General features: G+C 44.7%; 2 protein-coding genes across 5 annotated transcripts in view; one reads left to right on the forward strand and one right to left on the reverse strand.

The window, feature by feature from the left end:
- Nucleotides 1-4,038, reverse strand: part of ERLEC1 (endoplasmic reticulum lectin 1) — a 50,467-nt gene extending 46,429 nt beyond the window's left edge. For 2 of the 3 annotated variants that reach the window (XR_004538819.1, XM_033938259.1), the window contains exon 1: nt 3,746-3,930. Coding sequence is in view for 1 of the 3 variants with exons in the window: in XM_033938259.1 (XP_033794150.1) it covers nt 3,746-3,895 (150 nt within the window). In the remaining 2 variants the exon portion in view is untranslated. Of the gene's footprint in view, nt 1-3,745 lie in introns of all 3 variants that reach the window. The other variant, XM_033938260.1, reaches the window with a different exon arrangement.
- Nucleotides 3,989-5,519, forward strand: CENPQ (centromere protein Q). Of its 2 annotated transcripts, none has more exons than XM_033938262.1 (2): nt 3,989-4,133; nt 4,396-5,519. In XM_033938262.1, exon 2 carries the CDS (start codon nt 4,602-4,604, stop codon nt 5,358-5,360), a length of 759 nt encoding a protein of 252 aa, XP_033794153.1. In that variant the 5' UTR covers nt 3,989-4,133; nt 4,396-4,601; the 3' UTR covers nt 5,361-5,519. The 2 variants fall into 2 exon arrangements, with proteins under 2 accessions (XP_033794153.1, XP_033794154.1); XM_033938263.1 differs by having other exon boundaries at nt 4,050-4,168.
- Nucleotides 5,520-15,006: the final 9,487 nt, after the last annotated feature.

Raw genomic sequence — 15,006 nt, forward strand, 5'->3', positions numbered from 1 at the left:
GTTCTGTGCTGTCCAAAATCTCACTCTTCTCATAAGATAGAGAGCACCATGTAGTTCATACTTACTGCGAGCTACGTGGTGCTGGAAGAAAACAAAAGAGCTATTCAAAGGGTGGCTACACAAAAAAGCCTCCAGAGAAGATATAGGGGGAAGATTAAACAACTATAGAAGGAGGGGGGGAGGGAAGAAAGGATGGTGAAGGTAGACGGAGTTTCTCCCAGTTCATCTAGTGATGGATCTTGTCTCTCACATTGTCAAAAAGAGTTCAAACTGGCCTTTGCTTGAAACAGAGCTCCCTTACTTAGTTTGGAAATCATAAAACTATATTCTATTAATGTGGCTATGTTTACTTTGCAGAACATTTGTCAGCTTTATATAAAATTAAATGATTTAATAACACAGTAGTTTTCCTGAGTAGGCAAGTCATTCAAGATGCCTGAACACAGCCACAAATTTCTTGCATTGTGCTGCAATTTCAGAAACCCAAGAACTGAATTTGAAACTCAGTTCAGCATTATTGAAGAGCAAGAAAATAAGAATAAATGCAATGCCAAGGCCCGTGCCAGCTACCAATAGCCTCCATCTTTGCTCATCCTCTTGCTCTGTAGAAGTGTCTATTAAGGTCCTTCTCAACTAAAACTAGTGTAGGCAATTGTTACACTCACAAACTCATTCCTAAGCAGTTGTCTGTACCTTACTAACCTCACAGAAATGCATGCGACAACTCGTTGCTGGTGGAAACACTGAACTAGTATTTATTTCCCCTAACATTTCTCAATATAGTATACATAGGTATGTGAGAGAAAAAAAAGAAGATAAATAGAAAAAGTTCACCATCACATTTAAGATATTGTCATCAAATGTGTTGGTATCATTTTCTTGATCATACCAAAAGTGCATAGCATGCATGCAGGTAGCAAACTTTCCACATAAATTATACTTAACTGTACAGAGATCATTAGACTGGAATACTGTCACATTCTGCAGTTCCAGAAGGTTACCATCTATATATATATATATATATATATATATATATATATATATATATATATAAAATCGGAGGTATGTATGTGTGTGTATGTGCCGCGATCACGCAAAAACGGCTTGACCGATTTGAACGAAACTTGGTATGCAGATCCCTCACTACCTGGGGTGATATGTTCTGGGGTCTCTTCACCCAAGAATTTATATGTTCTTGCTCCTGGAGGTGAAACTAAAATTGTTGTTTATAATCAAGTTTTGTGTTTGTTGTATTGTATTCATTTTGTCAAATATTTCACATTATAATTTGAATATTGTACTTTTTATAAAGCTGTAAAAAAATAATTTCATTCACCACTATAAAGTATCTTTATTTGAATCCATTTACAGTGTTATTGCTATAATTAAATACCCGTGCAACGCTGGGGCATCAGCTAGTAAGAACATAAGAATAGCCATACTGAGTCAGACAAATGGTCTGTTTTCACGACTGAATAGACTCTTCAGTAGACTCTGCTAGCATCTTTAGGGTCATTTTGCAGTCAATGGTATAATCATGTTTGGATTATTGTAATCTTGTGCTTTTGGGTTTACCATTAACCCTGTTGAGTACGTTACAGGTGGCTCAAAACTCAGTGGGTAGAAGTTTTTTTTGTTTGGACAGGACTGAACGTGTCACAGAATATTATGTGAAGTTATACTGGCTGAAGTTGGAAGACCATATATACTTTAGACTTCTTGTGATGGTCTACCTGTGCTTGAATGGTTTGGCTCCTGCAAGTTTGGTGGGTATTATTCAAGCTTATGTCCCTTTATCCAAGTTGTGGTCTGTCCATCATGGCAACTTGTTTGTTCCATCGGTAAGGGAATTGAGATTGAATACCTCACATGCAACTATGTTTTCCTGTAGGAGCCCTCAGGAATGAAACCGCCTACCTTTGCACATTAGAAAGCAAAGCAATTTTGAGGCATTTAAAAAATTACTAAAGAGGCATTTATTTTGCAAGATGAAATATGGGCATTAAGAAATTTGTATTTTATGAAAGCGCTGGTTGCTTATCTTGTTTGTTTTGTATGTGTATTTTATTTTTTTTTTATTATGTATGTTTATATTGTGAGCCGCCTTGGGTAAGGTGGGTTATAAATAAAACAAAATAAACAAATCATTGACAAAGGCATAGATGCCGAAAACACTGTAAGTGTCGAGTCTTCGAGTCCTCGCAGTGCTACTATCAATAAAGTCAACTTTGAACTTTACACCCGTGGCTGACTTATTGACATCTCATCCTCACGACTCCTTTTGTTGTGCCTTGATTGTCTCGTTGTTGAGGCCACCTTGGGCTCTCTCTTCGCTGTTTTCAGTGGCTAATCCAGATCACAAATACCTGGCAAAAAAACAAATAGTAGCAATATTCCATGCTACTGATCCCAGGGTAAGCACTGGGACTATGGACTTTTCCTCTAGAAACTTGTCCAAAACTTTTTAAACCCATCTACCTTGACCGCTATTACCACATCCTCTGGCAAAGCATTACACAGCATAAATATTCTCTGAGTGAAAAAGTATTTCCTCCTATTGGTTTTACAAGTATTTCCCTGTAATTCATTGAGTGTCCCCCTAGTCTTTATAATTTTGATGGCGCAAAACATCAATTCACTTGTACCTGTTCTATACCACTCAGGATTTTGTAGACCAATCATATCTCCCCCTCAGACGTCTCTTTTCCAAGCTGAAGAGCCCCTAACCTCTTTAGTCTTTCCTTATACAAGAGGTTGCTGAAAAGTTCTCAGCCCAACCAACCAATTTTGTTAAGTGTCAATTTGCAGAAACAAAATTCTCTGTTTTTTGACATTGTTTCATATCATTGATTGAACCATGTCATTCTCTTCTTGGTTGGGCTGAGAACTTTTCAGCACCACCTCATCTGAGGGAGTTCCATCCCCTTTTATCATCTTGTTCGCTCTTCTTTGAACCTTTTCAAATTCCATTATATCTTTTTTGAGATCAAAACTGAATGCAATACTCGAGGTGAGGTTGTACCCTAGAGCGATACGGAGGCATTACAATATTCCTAGTCTTATTTACCATTCCTTTTCTAATAATTCGTAGCATCTTGTTTGCTTTTTTTTTTTTTTTTTTTTTTTTGGGGGGGGGGGGGTCAATGCCGCACAATGGGTGGAAGGTTTCAACGTATTATCTACATCTTTTCCTTGGGCGCTGTCCTCTAAGGTGGCCCCTAGCATCCGGCAACTATGATTTGGATTATTCTTCCCAATGTGCATCACTTTGCATTTGTCCACCACGTTAAATCTGGAGCAAAAGAACTAGTAAAGATGATGACGACCTCACCTTACAGCCTTAAGAGTACACAAGTTCAGCCTTTTTGGAGGGCTGCAATCATATCCCCCGATGGAACGTGCAACCTGACGTGTCTGCAGCACCCCTCCCCCCCCCCACACCTAAAGAACTGAACTCTGCACCAATTTACTGAGGCATAAGCTTTCCAGGACAAGAGTCTCTCTACTCTTGCATTGAGGTAGCCGGTTTCAAGTAGGGAACATTTTTTTTTTAACTGCTAAAATTCTGATCTTGCTAGGGGCAAGCTCCTTTTCATTCACCGAGGCAACTTTGCCAATATCATATGGCAATATTAAACTTTCGAGTACTTGAACGGTAAGAGCATACAGTTCCCCCACGCAAACCCTCTCCTCTCTGAGGGGATGCAGTAGCAGCCATGCTTTTTTTTTCTCTGTGGACACTAACCAGAGTAACTTCGGGACCGGGCCAGGTGAGCCTGAAGGGGACGTCATCGCTGACGGAGGGGAGAGCTCTGGCGCCACTGTCAGCCGTCCCCCGAAACACCGAGCACAAGACGAAAAACGCCGGCGCCCCGAGCAGCCCGCGAGTCCTCATCCTCACCCGCTTCCCCGAGCCGGCCCGGGCGACGCAGCCAGTCAGCAAGCGGCGCCGTGGCTAACGCAACGCCAGCGCGCCACGTCAGTTCCAGGTTACGTTACGGGGAGACGTCACTGTCTGAAGAGAAGTGAACGTGCGGCCCTGGGGCGGCGCCCCCACGTACCCGGAAGAAGGAGGCAGAGCCCGGAAATAAAGCTGCAACCGAAAGCGCTTGGGAGGGAGATAAAGCTGAGCTGTGAGTGTTGGATATCGGAGAGCAAAGATTATTGGGTGGGGGTTTACATCCTTGAAATTGTATTAATTTATAAAAATAATACGGTACACAAAGCATGAAAATAAAAAAATGTTATGTAATAGAGCTATTACTGCAATATGTTAGGTGCTATCGACTCATGTTCGAGTCCTAGCGACTTGATGATTTACTGCAATATATTATATATTAATGAGTATTTTCTGACAAGTATTTAATCTAAAGCCTGACCAAAATTACGTTGCAGGATGTTCCTAGCTTATCAGCTGCAGAGTCCAGTACAGGAGTAATTGCTAAGAAGGGGTGCGGAAAAGTTCTCAGCCAAACCAAGGTCTAGACTCTTAAAAAAAACAAGTTAAAAAACGACGGCCTGAATACTGTCTGACTCCGAGGAGGGGAGGCGGGACGACGACGCAGGCAGTTTGAAGGAATTGCCTTGACGAGTTTGAAGCTATGTTTGGCAAGAAGAGATCGGTGAAGAAAGGGAAGACGATTCAGCAGAGTTCTTGCAGTAGCAAGCAAAAGGTCATTCAACCAGCAAGAAAGAGACAAAGACAGTTCGCTGCAAAAGAAGCGAAAGGTTTAGATTCTCTGAACCACAAAATTTCTCTCAAGTGTGCCAGAACAGCGACATGGAAGCCCCTGCCTAACAGCAGCCAAGAATATTTAAAAGCAGAAATGGATGAAGTAGTGCTATCTCTTTTTGGACAGAAAATCCTTGGGAAGGAGGACCTAGACACCCACCTTAATACCCTGAGAGTAAGCCTTCTCAAAGACTTTCAGAACCTTAAGGTGCCAACATTGAACTTGGGAAGCCTGAAGAATACACAAAATCATTTGGCACAGGAGGAGCAACTGCTGAAATCCAGTCAGGAGACCTTGGAGCTATTGCAGGGCGAGATTGCTAACAATGTGAAAGCCAATGAGGAACTGGATGAGGAAATTCAGTCTTTGCAGCAAAAGATCAAGCTACTCCAGAATGAGAAGGTGTATGAAGAGAGGAAGACTTTCCAATTGAGCAGTACTGGATTCCTCACCTTTTCCCAACTTTCCAAATATGGTATGGAAGTTCCCTTTCTCCAGAATGATATGCCCTGTGTTGGAGATCAGGTAGGCCTGCTGAAGGATCTGAATACTGTGCACAACTCTGCTGTTGTACAAAAAGTACAGATGCTTCTAGAACATGCCTATGAAAAAACAGATGAACTATGAGTGAAAGATATCACATGCGCAGCATAGATGTGATGTTCTACATGCTGTGTGAAGAAAGCACGAGTCATTGTAAGAGACATGAGCCCAGCAATAGTTTGTGATACCATGTAGCACAAAGTTATCAATTATGTATTAATGATACAATTTAAAATCTGGAAAGTTGATTCTTCCTGTCTTAATTTTCTAAGCACAATCTGTGTTGTCCTAGTGCATTATAAAAATCTCGAAATTAAAAAAAAGAAGACTGGCTGTATATTATTGGTGGAGTTCTATCCATTAAATAATAATTTTGTAACAGCGCCAGCGCCTCTCCATCAGGGATTTAACAGGAACACCAGGGGGGGGGGTTGGGAAATAAAAGTTGTTAAGTCCGATGGGGTGGGAGAAAGGATCCCTTCTGTCCTGGTTCGGGGGGGGGGGGGGGGGGGAGGCAGGTCAGCGCTGACTCAAATATAAACAGAGGCCTCAATTTGGGGGCCTTTTTTGCCCAAAAATCTTGGTTTATATTTGAGTATATACAGTAGAATCAGAAATGTTTCTGTATGCTGTGTTTATATGAGAAAACTTTTCTAGCTGTACTCTGCAGCTATTGCTGGAGGATGGCAAGAGAGTTTTATGGATGCAGAATTTGTTGGGATGGGAACTGTCTTAATGGGGACTAAAAAGTTCAACCTCTTGTACTTTCCCTCCTCCCCCTCAATGTGACCTTCAGGTGCTGAATGAATCCTGTATTGCTGCCCTAGCTACAGTTATTGCTGTTGGTTTTTGTGAAGTTGAGTTACTGTTGATGCCATTGAGCCCCTCTTGTTTGGAACATTTACTAAATCCCCCATTATAAATGTCAGCACCTACCACTGGTGGCCAAGCTGTGTTGGCAGAAATCAGGTAGATTATAAGCAGTCTTTCCTTATCTTTACTTATGGTCGAATGAGTATGTATAGAGAGAAAGCCACAAAACACTACCACCGTTTGGATCTTACACTCTTTCTACAACAAACTCCACTGGTTAAAAATTGAGAATTGGGTATTTTTTAAATTTGGCTGTCTCTTCTATAAGGCCATATATGGTTTATTGCCTGATCACCTCACCAATCATTTCTTATTTTCCAGACCCAGACAAACCTCTCGACCCCAGGCACTTTTTCCTTCCCATCAGTTAAAGGTTTCTCACATAAGAGAATAAATTCTTATCCTACCAAGCAGCTTCTAAAGATCCAGAATGGAGTCATCTGGTCCGTTCTTCCACATCAGGGATGCCAACAATTTTTGGGCTTGTGAGCTACTTTTAAAATGATCAAGTCAAAATGATCTACCAACAATAAAATTTTAAAAAACACAAAGCACACAGTATGTAGAGAAAATGTTAATTATCATTTATATTCTGGTTTTTTTTCAAAGAGGTCAAGGCAGATGACTCTATGCACTGTCACCTCAGTAACAACCATACAAAAATAGACAAATATACCCCCCTCCATTTTTACTAAACCATGATAGCAGTTTTTAGCGCAGGGAGCTGCGCTAAATGCCCTGCGCTGCTCTCCATGCTCATAGGCTCCCTGCACTAAAAAACGCTATTGCGGTTTAGTAAAAGGGGGCCATCGTGCAAAATATAGACAGCAGATATAAATTCTCAAAACAGACACATTTTGATCACTAAATTGAAAATGAAATCATTTTTCTTACCTTTGTTGTCTGGTGATTTCATGAGTCTGGTTGCACTTTCTTCTGACTGCATCCAATATTTCTTCCCTTCTTTCAGCCTCCTGTATGCTTCTTCTCCTCCAGACCTCATTCCCTCCCCCAACTTTTTTCTTCCTCTCTCCCTTCCCCCTCCCCTTTCTTTCTTTCTTCCTGCCTTCTTTCTTTATGTCTGTCTTTCTTGTCTCCCTGTTCCCCCTTTCTTTTTATTTTGAAATCTGTTTATATTAACAAGAAAAATCACAAGGGCAATATAACACAATAAAAACACTGTGTTATAAGTAGAGATACCCGCCAAAGAGGACTGGACTCTTATATCCTCCAAGGCCACAAGAAGAACCTCCCCTTCCATCTAATCCCCCATCCCATCCCATCCCAACCCTTCCCAACCTCAGCCCCCCAAATGAACAGCACAAATGAAAACCAAGTTCAGACAGGTGGGTTTGGAAACAACGGAAGTCCATTCAGGATGCGACTATGACTCCTTGGAGATAAAATGTCCAAATAAGGAGACCAAATGTTGACAAAGTCTACTTCTGCGAAGGGAGGAGGAAGCCAACCAGGCCTCCCATCCCATCAGTTCGTGCAGTTTGTTTCTCCAATATGCAAAAGAGGGAGGTAAACCAGCCAACCAGTAATTCAAAATACATTTTTCCCCCAGAATATAGCATTTACTCAGGAACAATTTTTCAGCTGAGGTGAATACAGAAAACATGGAAAAGTGGGCAAACAGCATATGAAGCGCAGAGAGAGGAACAGGGACATGCAGCAGTACCCGCAAAAAATAGGCCAAAGCTCCCCCAAAACCCTGTATACCCTCACAAAGCCAAAGGCCATGAATATAAGAATTCACTTCAGTTATAAAAGTAGTGCATAATTGGATGTCCACGGGAACGGGGACAGGAATCCCGCGGGACCCGTGAGTTCCCCCTTTGGGTCACGGGGATCCCGTGGGGACGCCCCCTAGGGTCACGGGGATCCCGTGGGGACGCCCCCTAGGGTCACGGAGTTCCTGCGGGGTTGGATGGCACTCGAGCCGCGAGGCTAGTCTCCCTACCTGCCCTGCCGCAGCACACAGCCGAACTGAAGTCTTCCCGATGTCAGTGCCGACGTCGGCGGGAGGGCTTAAGCAAAGCCCTCCCTTCCGACGTCAGCGCTGACATCGGGAAGACTTCCGGTCGGCTGAGTGCGGCAGGGCAAATAGGGAGAAGGCAATGGCGTACCAAAAGGGGGGGTGGCGGTCCACCCCGGTTGCAGCCATGGGGGGGAGTGTGCACAGCCGGTCAGGTCCCCTTACCTTTGTGGGGCTTCCCCCGACCGACCGACAACAGGCCCGGCCGACAAACCTCCCTGCCCTGTAGCCGCGAATCTAAATTACCTTCTTACAGCAGCTTCAATACTCCAGCTGCTGTAAGAAGGTAATTTAGATTCGCGGCTACAGGGCAGGGAGGTTTGTTCGACCGGGCCTGTTCTGTTGTCGGTCGGGTGGGGAAGCGTCACAAAGGTAAGGGGCAGGGAGGGAGAAAGGGAGGAAAGGTGGAGTGGAGAAGCAAAGAAGCAAAGACGCTTAAGGGAAATGGGTAAAACTGAGGGTGGAGAAGGCCGCTGAAAGCACCTGGGAAGACAAAGGGGATGGAGAAGGACGCTGAAAGGACATGGGGAAGACGGGAGGGGGGAGAAGTATGCTGAAGACAAAGGGGTGGAGAAGGACGCTGAAAGGACATGGGAATACGGGGGAGAAGGACGCTGAAAGGACATGGGGGACGATAGAGGGGGGGAGAAGGATGCTGAAAGGACATGGGGAAGAGGGAGAAGGACGCTGAAAGGACATGGGGACGATAGAGGGGGGAGAAGGACGCTGAAAGGACATGGGGACGATAGAGGGGGGAGAAGGACGCTGAAAGGACATGGGGAAGACAGGGGGGAGAAGGACGCTGAAAGGACATGGGGAAGACGGGGGGGAGAAGGACGCTGAAAGGACATGGGGAAGACGGGGGGGGAGAAGGACGCTGAAAGGACATGGGGAAGACGGGAGGGGAGAAGGATGCTGAAAGGACATGGGAAGACAGGGGGGAGAAGGACACTGAAAGCACATGTGGAAGGCAGAGGGGAGAGAAGGATGCTGACAGGACATGGGGAAGATGGGGGGGAGAAGGACACTGAAAGGAAATGGGGAAGAGAGAGTGGGGAGAAGACGCTGGCAGGGAAGAAGACAGAAATGCCAGACTATGGGTGGAGTGGAGGGAAGAAGATGGGTGCCAGACCAATTTGGGAGGGGGGAGAAAGGGAGAGGCACAGTAACAGAGCAAATGGAAGACGCAGAGAGAAGAGAGACAGTGGATGGAAGGAATTGAAAGAGAACATGAGGAAAGCAGAAACCAGGCAACAAAGGTAGGGAAAAAATTCTTTTTTTTTTCTTCAGGATAAAGTAGTATATTAGTTGTGTTGATAAAAATTTATAAATATTAGAGGCTCTGGTAGAAACCCATTTACAAAGTATGTATTCTTCCCAATTAATATTTCCAAATTAATAAAGACTTTTTGCTTATTTTTAAATGGGTTTCTACCAGAGTCTTTAATTCAGTAGCATAATTAAATGAAATAACTACTTCTGTAGTTTATGGGGACGTAGGGGATTCCTCATGGGGATGGGCGGGGACGTAGGGGATTCCTCACGGGGATGGGTGGGGACGGAGGGATTCCCCGAAGGGATGGGTGGGGACGGGTGGGAGTCCTCACGGGGACGGGTGGAACTTTGGCGGGGACGGGTGGGATTTCTGTCCCGCGCAACTCTCTAGTGTCCACACAGCCCAGGTGAAATGCTTCACTTTGAAAAGTGTATGCTCGTAATAGTGTTCTAAAGTGTTATTCCCGAAGCTCAGCATTATGTACCAAAACTGGGATACATTTAAGAGCTCTGAGCAAAAGATCCACCCCCCAGGCCCCCTCCCATATCCCGCCGCCAAGCCTCCAATATAGAAGAAAAATCCCAGGAGGGACCAAGGACCCCAAACTGCATATGGAAACTGAAACTCTGGATCCCGGATCTGCCTCCCCCTCCAAAAAGGTATGAAAATAGATCCCAAAATCCAAAGATAGAGAACCCCCAGGCAAAGACCCCACATAATGGAGCAATTGACAATGAGCATAAGCAAGCCCAGGAAGGGGGACGCCATGCTGCTGCAACTCATCACAGGACAGAAGCTTCCCATCATCCCACAAAACATGGAAAAGACACTCAACGCCCCCAGTCCGCCACCTACCAAAAACGGAAGGGACCAACCCCGGGGGAAAAGAGAGATGCCCCATCAAAGGCAATAAAACACTAACATGAGGATCTTGACGCCACAGCGAGAACAACCGTCACCACACTACCCAAAGCAGTCGAAACAGAACACTACCTCTACTGGGATATGCGACCATTGCCAACCGAGCATGAAGCAAAGAGAGGAGGTAAACAGGATAAAAATAATCATGTTCCAAAGAGGTGTCAGTATACAGAGTAGTACCCAAGACCCAGTCCCGAATATGTCATAAAAGACAAGCCTGATTATATAAAGCAATATTCGGTACTCCGAAGCCTCCCCAATCCCAGGAGCCCAACAGCAACTGCCACCGTAATTTAGGTTTCTTGCCTCCCCAACAAAACTTAGATAACAAAGAGTATAAGGCCCTTGTATCCTACTGCAAAAGATATAAGGGAAGCGTCTGGAGAACATACAGCCACTTCGGGAACAAAACCTTCTGAAAGAGGTGCACCCTCCCCCATCGGTGAAAGCGGCAACTCGCACCAAGTAGCCAAGACAGAGGCAGTAGCGGAAAGTAGACGATCCACATTCAAACAGTAAAGGTGACGAACATTCATGAACAAATGGATCCCTAAGTAGCAAAAAACGGAGTAAGAACTCATTTAATTCTTGCTGTGACTTAACCCTTTCAGGACCATAAGGATCGTAGGCCAATTTTTGTGGTTTTGACGACATTTTTATGGTAAAAAGGGCTTGCAGATGCCAAAAAATTGATTTTTTTTGTGAAATATCATTATTTTTATTTAAAAAAATCACACTTCTGGCTTATGGACAGTGTGGCAAGTGAATCTTTTCGTCAATCTAGCAACGACGCTAATGAATGAATGTCGGAACCAGTTTGTTTACATAAAGGCAGTATCATATGGAATCCGTACATATCAAATTTAGAACTGTAGACTATCCCAATCAAAATTTATAGGATTTTAAAGTTATGGGACAAATATGTCCCTTGGTCCTGAAAGGGTTAAGTGCCAGCGAAGCCCGACAGGCATAATGCCGACGCAAAACCATCACCTGACACTCCAGCACAATAATTGCGATATAGCCTCAAAGGTTATTTTGTCCCCCCACAACACCAACTTTGCCATCTCCAAGTAAAGGATGGGGTCCTCTCTACGCTCCCGATTGTTATGTTTAAAATCCCCTCACTGGATCCTGGAAGTGAGTGTTCTTATACAAATGGCAGGGAAATTTCCAATGGGCACCACCCCCTCGAGAGGGCCCCCAACACCAATGGAGCCCCACCCATGCATGGTCAGAAATTTCAATGGGGCCGAACTTCACCTCCTGTACAGCCAGAAGCAGCTCTCTAGAAACAAGGATAAGATCAATGCGTGATAGTGTCCCATGGACTCGAGAAAGATGAGAGTAATCCCATTCCACCAGGTGTAGAACTCTCCAGACATCCAGAAAGTCCAGAGAAGAGGCCAATAGCACAGCCCCTGTATAGGTTTTATGAGCCTCCCTCCCAGCAAAGGAAGAACGATCCAACCATGGGTCAGAAATTTCATTAAAATCCCTCCCAATGATCATTGGAAGGTTTCCAAACTGCAACAACTGGTTATGCAGCTTCTGAAAAAATTTGCCTGGGGGACTGTTAGGAGCATAAAGATTACATAAAATAAAGGTTTATGATTAAGAGTCACAGAGGCAATGAGGTAGCGTCCCTTGGGATCCCTAATAACCTTATGAGTCTGTAACTGAAGACCCTTATGGATCAAGATCATCATGCCCCCTTCCCCCCCAGAGCTGGAGCCTCAAGATGGGCACCCACCCACAAAGTGCATAATTTAGCATGTTCCGCAGAGGACAGCCTAGTTGCCTGCAAAAAAGCTAAAGATGTCTTAGTACAATTCAGCAACTGTAGAATTTTATACCGTTTAATGGGGGACTGGCAGAGACAAAACACATTTTCAATACCATTGAACATTCTACCTACAAGCTAAGTAGTTTTGACTTTTCTGACACCGTTTTGAAACATTTACTGTGTTTGCTGTAGGTAGGAAGGGGGTCAAGAGCCAGTGAAGATCTTTTCCCTTTATAGTGCAGTAATTGACATTATTAAGCACGGGGTTCTGAGGCTCTACCCTCATTCAGATGTGATGTGCATGAAACTTTCAATGAAATTGTGGCATAAGTAAATCATTGCTTGAATATAAGTGAGAAAGTTATAGAAGTTGGAATGGATACCCCCCCACATTCCAATAGGTTAATTTATGTTCCAGAAAGAACTAACAGAAGAAAAACAAGCAGATACAGAAAAACCCTTAGCAATATACTAGAGGGGCATCCCAGCCACCACCCCTCCAGTCGCCCTACACTCCAAGGAACTAGCCACACCTGTCTAAACCAGAGATTACCCCTCCTCCCCTCCTAACCCTCCAAACCTAGCCAGTACACCGCACCGCAAGAGGTGCCACTTCCAGGAAGCCACATGCACCTATCACAGGATCCCTACAATATCGCCCGAGAGTTCAAGTCCCCTCCTCCCAAGAGCAAACAGAACTCCAAAAGAGAAAAAACACAGGGTGGGAAAAAACCCACCAGAACAGATAGGAGAGGACAAGGTCCATGGCCCAAACAACCGAGCCACCCAGAAGAGGATCCAGGGAAGTCCCCAGGAGAACAAAGAGGACAGTAAAACAAACACTTCACCCCCATCCCCAGCTCCCAATGAAAGTGATAACCAAAAATGCTCAGGAAAACCCAACAACACCCCCGTGCCCCTCCCCCCCCCCCCGCTGTAAAGCCCACAAGAGAAGAACCTATCCCAACCAAACTCATTCAGCACTCATCCACTCAGCTCCCCACGCACTCTCCAAGGACCCACCCCCCCCCCTTCCAGTAGTGGAAGCCAAAGAGCAGTAGAATAGGCCCCACGGCCCTAACAAACCGGGGCAGCCCCCATGAAAGCACTCAAACTTTCACACACAAACCCCCAACCAACAATCATCAGAAGCACTACAACTCCCCCCGCCCCCTCCCCAAAGGAAAAAGGGTAGAAGAGACTAGGCCTCAAAGATGAGACCAGAACCAGGCCAAAACTGCCCCACTCGGTAGGCAATACAAGAGTCTCAAGTCACAGAGCCCGGTACCCCAAGTAACCACATAGCAGGCAAGAGCACTTCCAAGTTCATGGGGTACTCTTTGGGATGTTCTCCTCCACAAAACGCTGAGCGGCCTCCGGGTTGTCAAAGCGATGGGCCTTGCCCGCGTGCATGACTCTCAGATGCGCAGGATACTGTAGAGAGAAAGGAATACGTCGACAGACAAGTTGATGAGTGAAAGTTGTCTAGTCTTGAGTCAACAAGGGTTAATTTAAATCTTGGTCATCAAGTTTGGGGAAGAGGTGTGTTTTCAGGAGCTTCCTAAAATGCATGTATGATGTAGAACAGGGGTACCCAAAAGGTCAATTGCAATCGACCAGTAGATCGCAAAGGCATTGCGAGTTGATTGTGGAGGCCATCCTGGGCTCCTTGATAAATTTGCGTTGCCTTTGCATTCTGCCTGCTTCTCCATGGACAACATTTGCTTTCCTGACGCGGTAAACAAGCGTACGGCCAACCAGCTTCTTCCCCCCCCCCATTTTGCTAATTCACCTCTCTTTCACGCCTAAATGCCTGGGGATTGAGAGCTGGACTTAACTGGAGCGCTTTGCAGGAGTCGCCGGGTGATGGCCACTAGACTGACTGCTAAAAACCGCAAGTGGGGTAGGCAGCCGGAGGCTAAGATGGCAGCACATGTGGCGCCTGCATCTCCCGAATCCCTAAGTTACATTAGTGACTTTTATTCCGCCATTATCTTGTGGTTCAAGGCAGATTACATAAGAGGTTATCTGGACATTTCCAGAAGAGATACAGAGTTGAACAGGTACTGAAGGGGGACTGAAGTGCTTCTGCAGTGTTAGTTTTTTTGATGGATTTCTTGAATAATAGGGTTTTTATTTCTTTTCTGAAAGTTTTGTAGTCTGGTGTCGTGATCAATAGATTGGATAGTTGGTGGTCTGGTTTTGCTGCCTGCATGGCCAGTAGGCCATCGTACATTTTTTTGCGTTTTTCGCCTCTGATTGGGGGGTGCATGAATGGTGACTGTTCTCCTTTGCCTGGTCATGGCTTTAAATAGTAGACAGTAAAATTTGAATAGTATTCTTGCTTGTATTGGGAGCCAGTGTGAGTCAAGGTATGCGGCGGTGATATGGTCGTATTTCTTCAGCGAACAGATCAGTCTCATGTCTGTGTTTTGTACTGTTTGTAGTTGTTTTATCATGACTGCGGGGCAGGGGAAATAGAGGATGTTGCAGTAGTCTAGAAGTCCTTGGACTAGGGATTGGACCATGAGCTGGAATTGTTTTCTGTCGAAGAATTTTCGGATTTGCCTTAAGTTTTGCATGACCGCGAATGATTTCTGTATTGTTTTGTTGATTTTTGGTAGCATGGTACAATATCTGTCTATCATCACTCCCAGAAGTCTTAGGGTGGGTTGAATGGGGTATGTGATTGAGTTTATTACTAAGTTTGTTATGGTTGGGGTTTTGGTTTTTTCAAGAAGTATAAATTTTGTTTTGTCTGGGTTCAGTTTTAGTTTGTGTTCTTTCATCCATGTAGCCACTGTTTCTAGTGTTCTATGTAGTGTGTCTGTCA

Source organism: Geotrypetes seraphini, chromosome 3 (assembly GCF_902459505.1).
Source record: "Geotrypetes seraphini chromosome 3, aGeoSer1.1, whole genome shotgun sequence".
Lineage (NCBI taxonomy): Eukaryota > Metazoa > Chordata > Amphibia > Gymnophiona > Dermophiidae > Geotrypetes > Geotrypetes seraphini.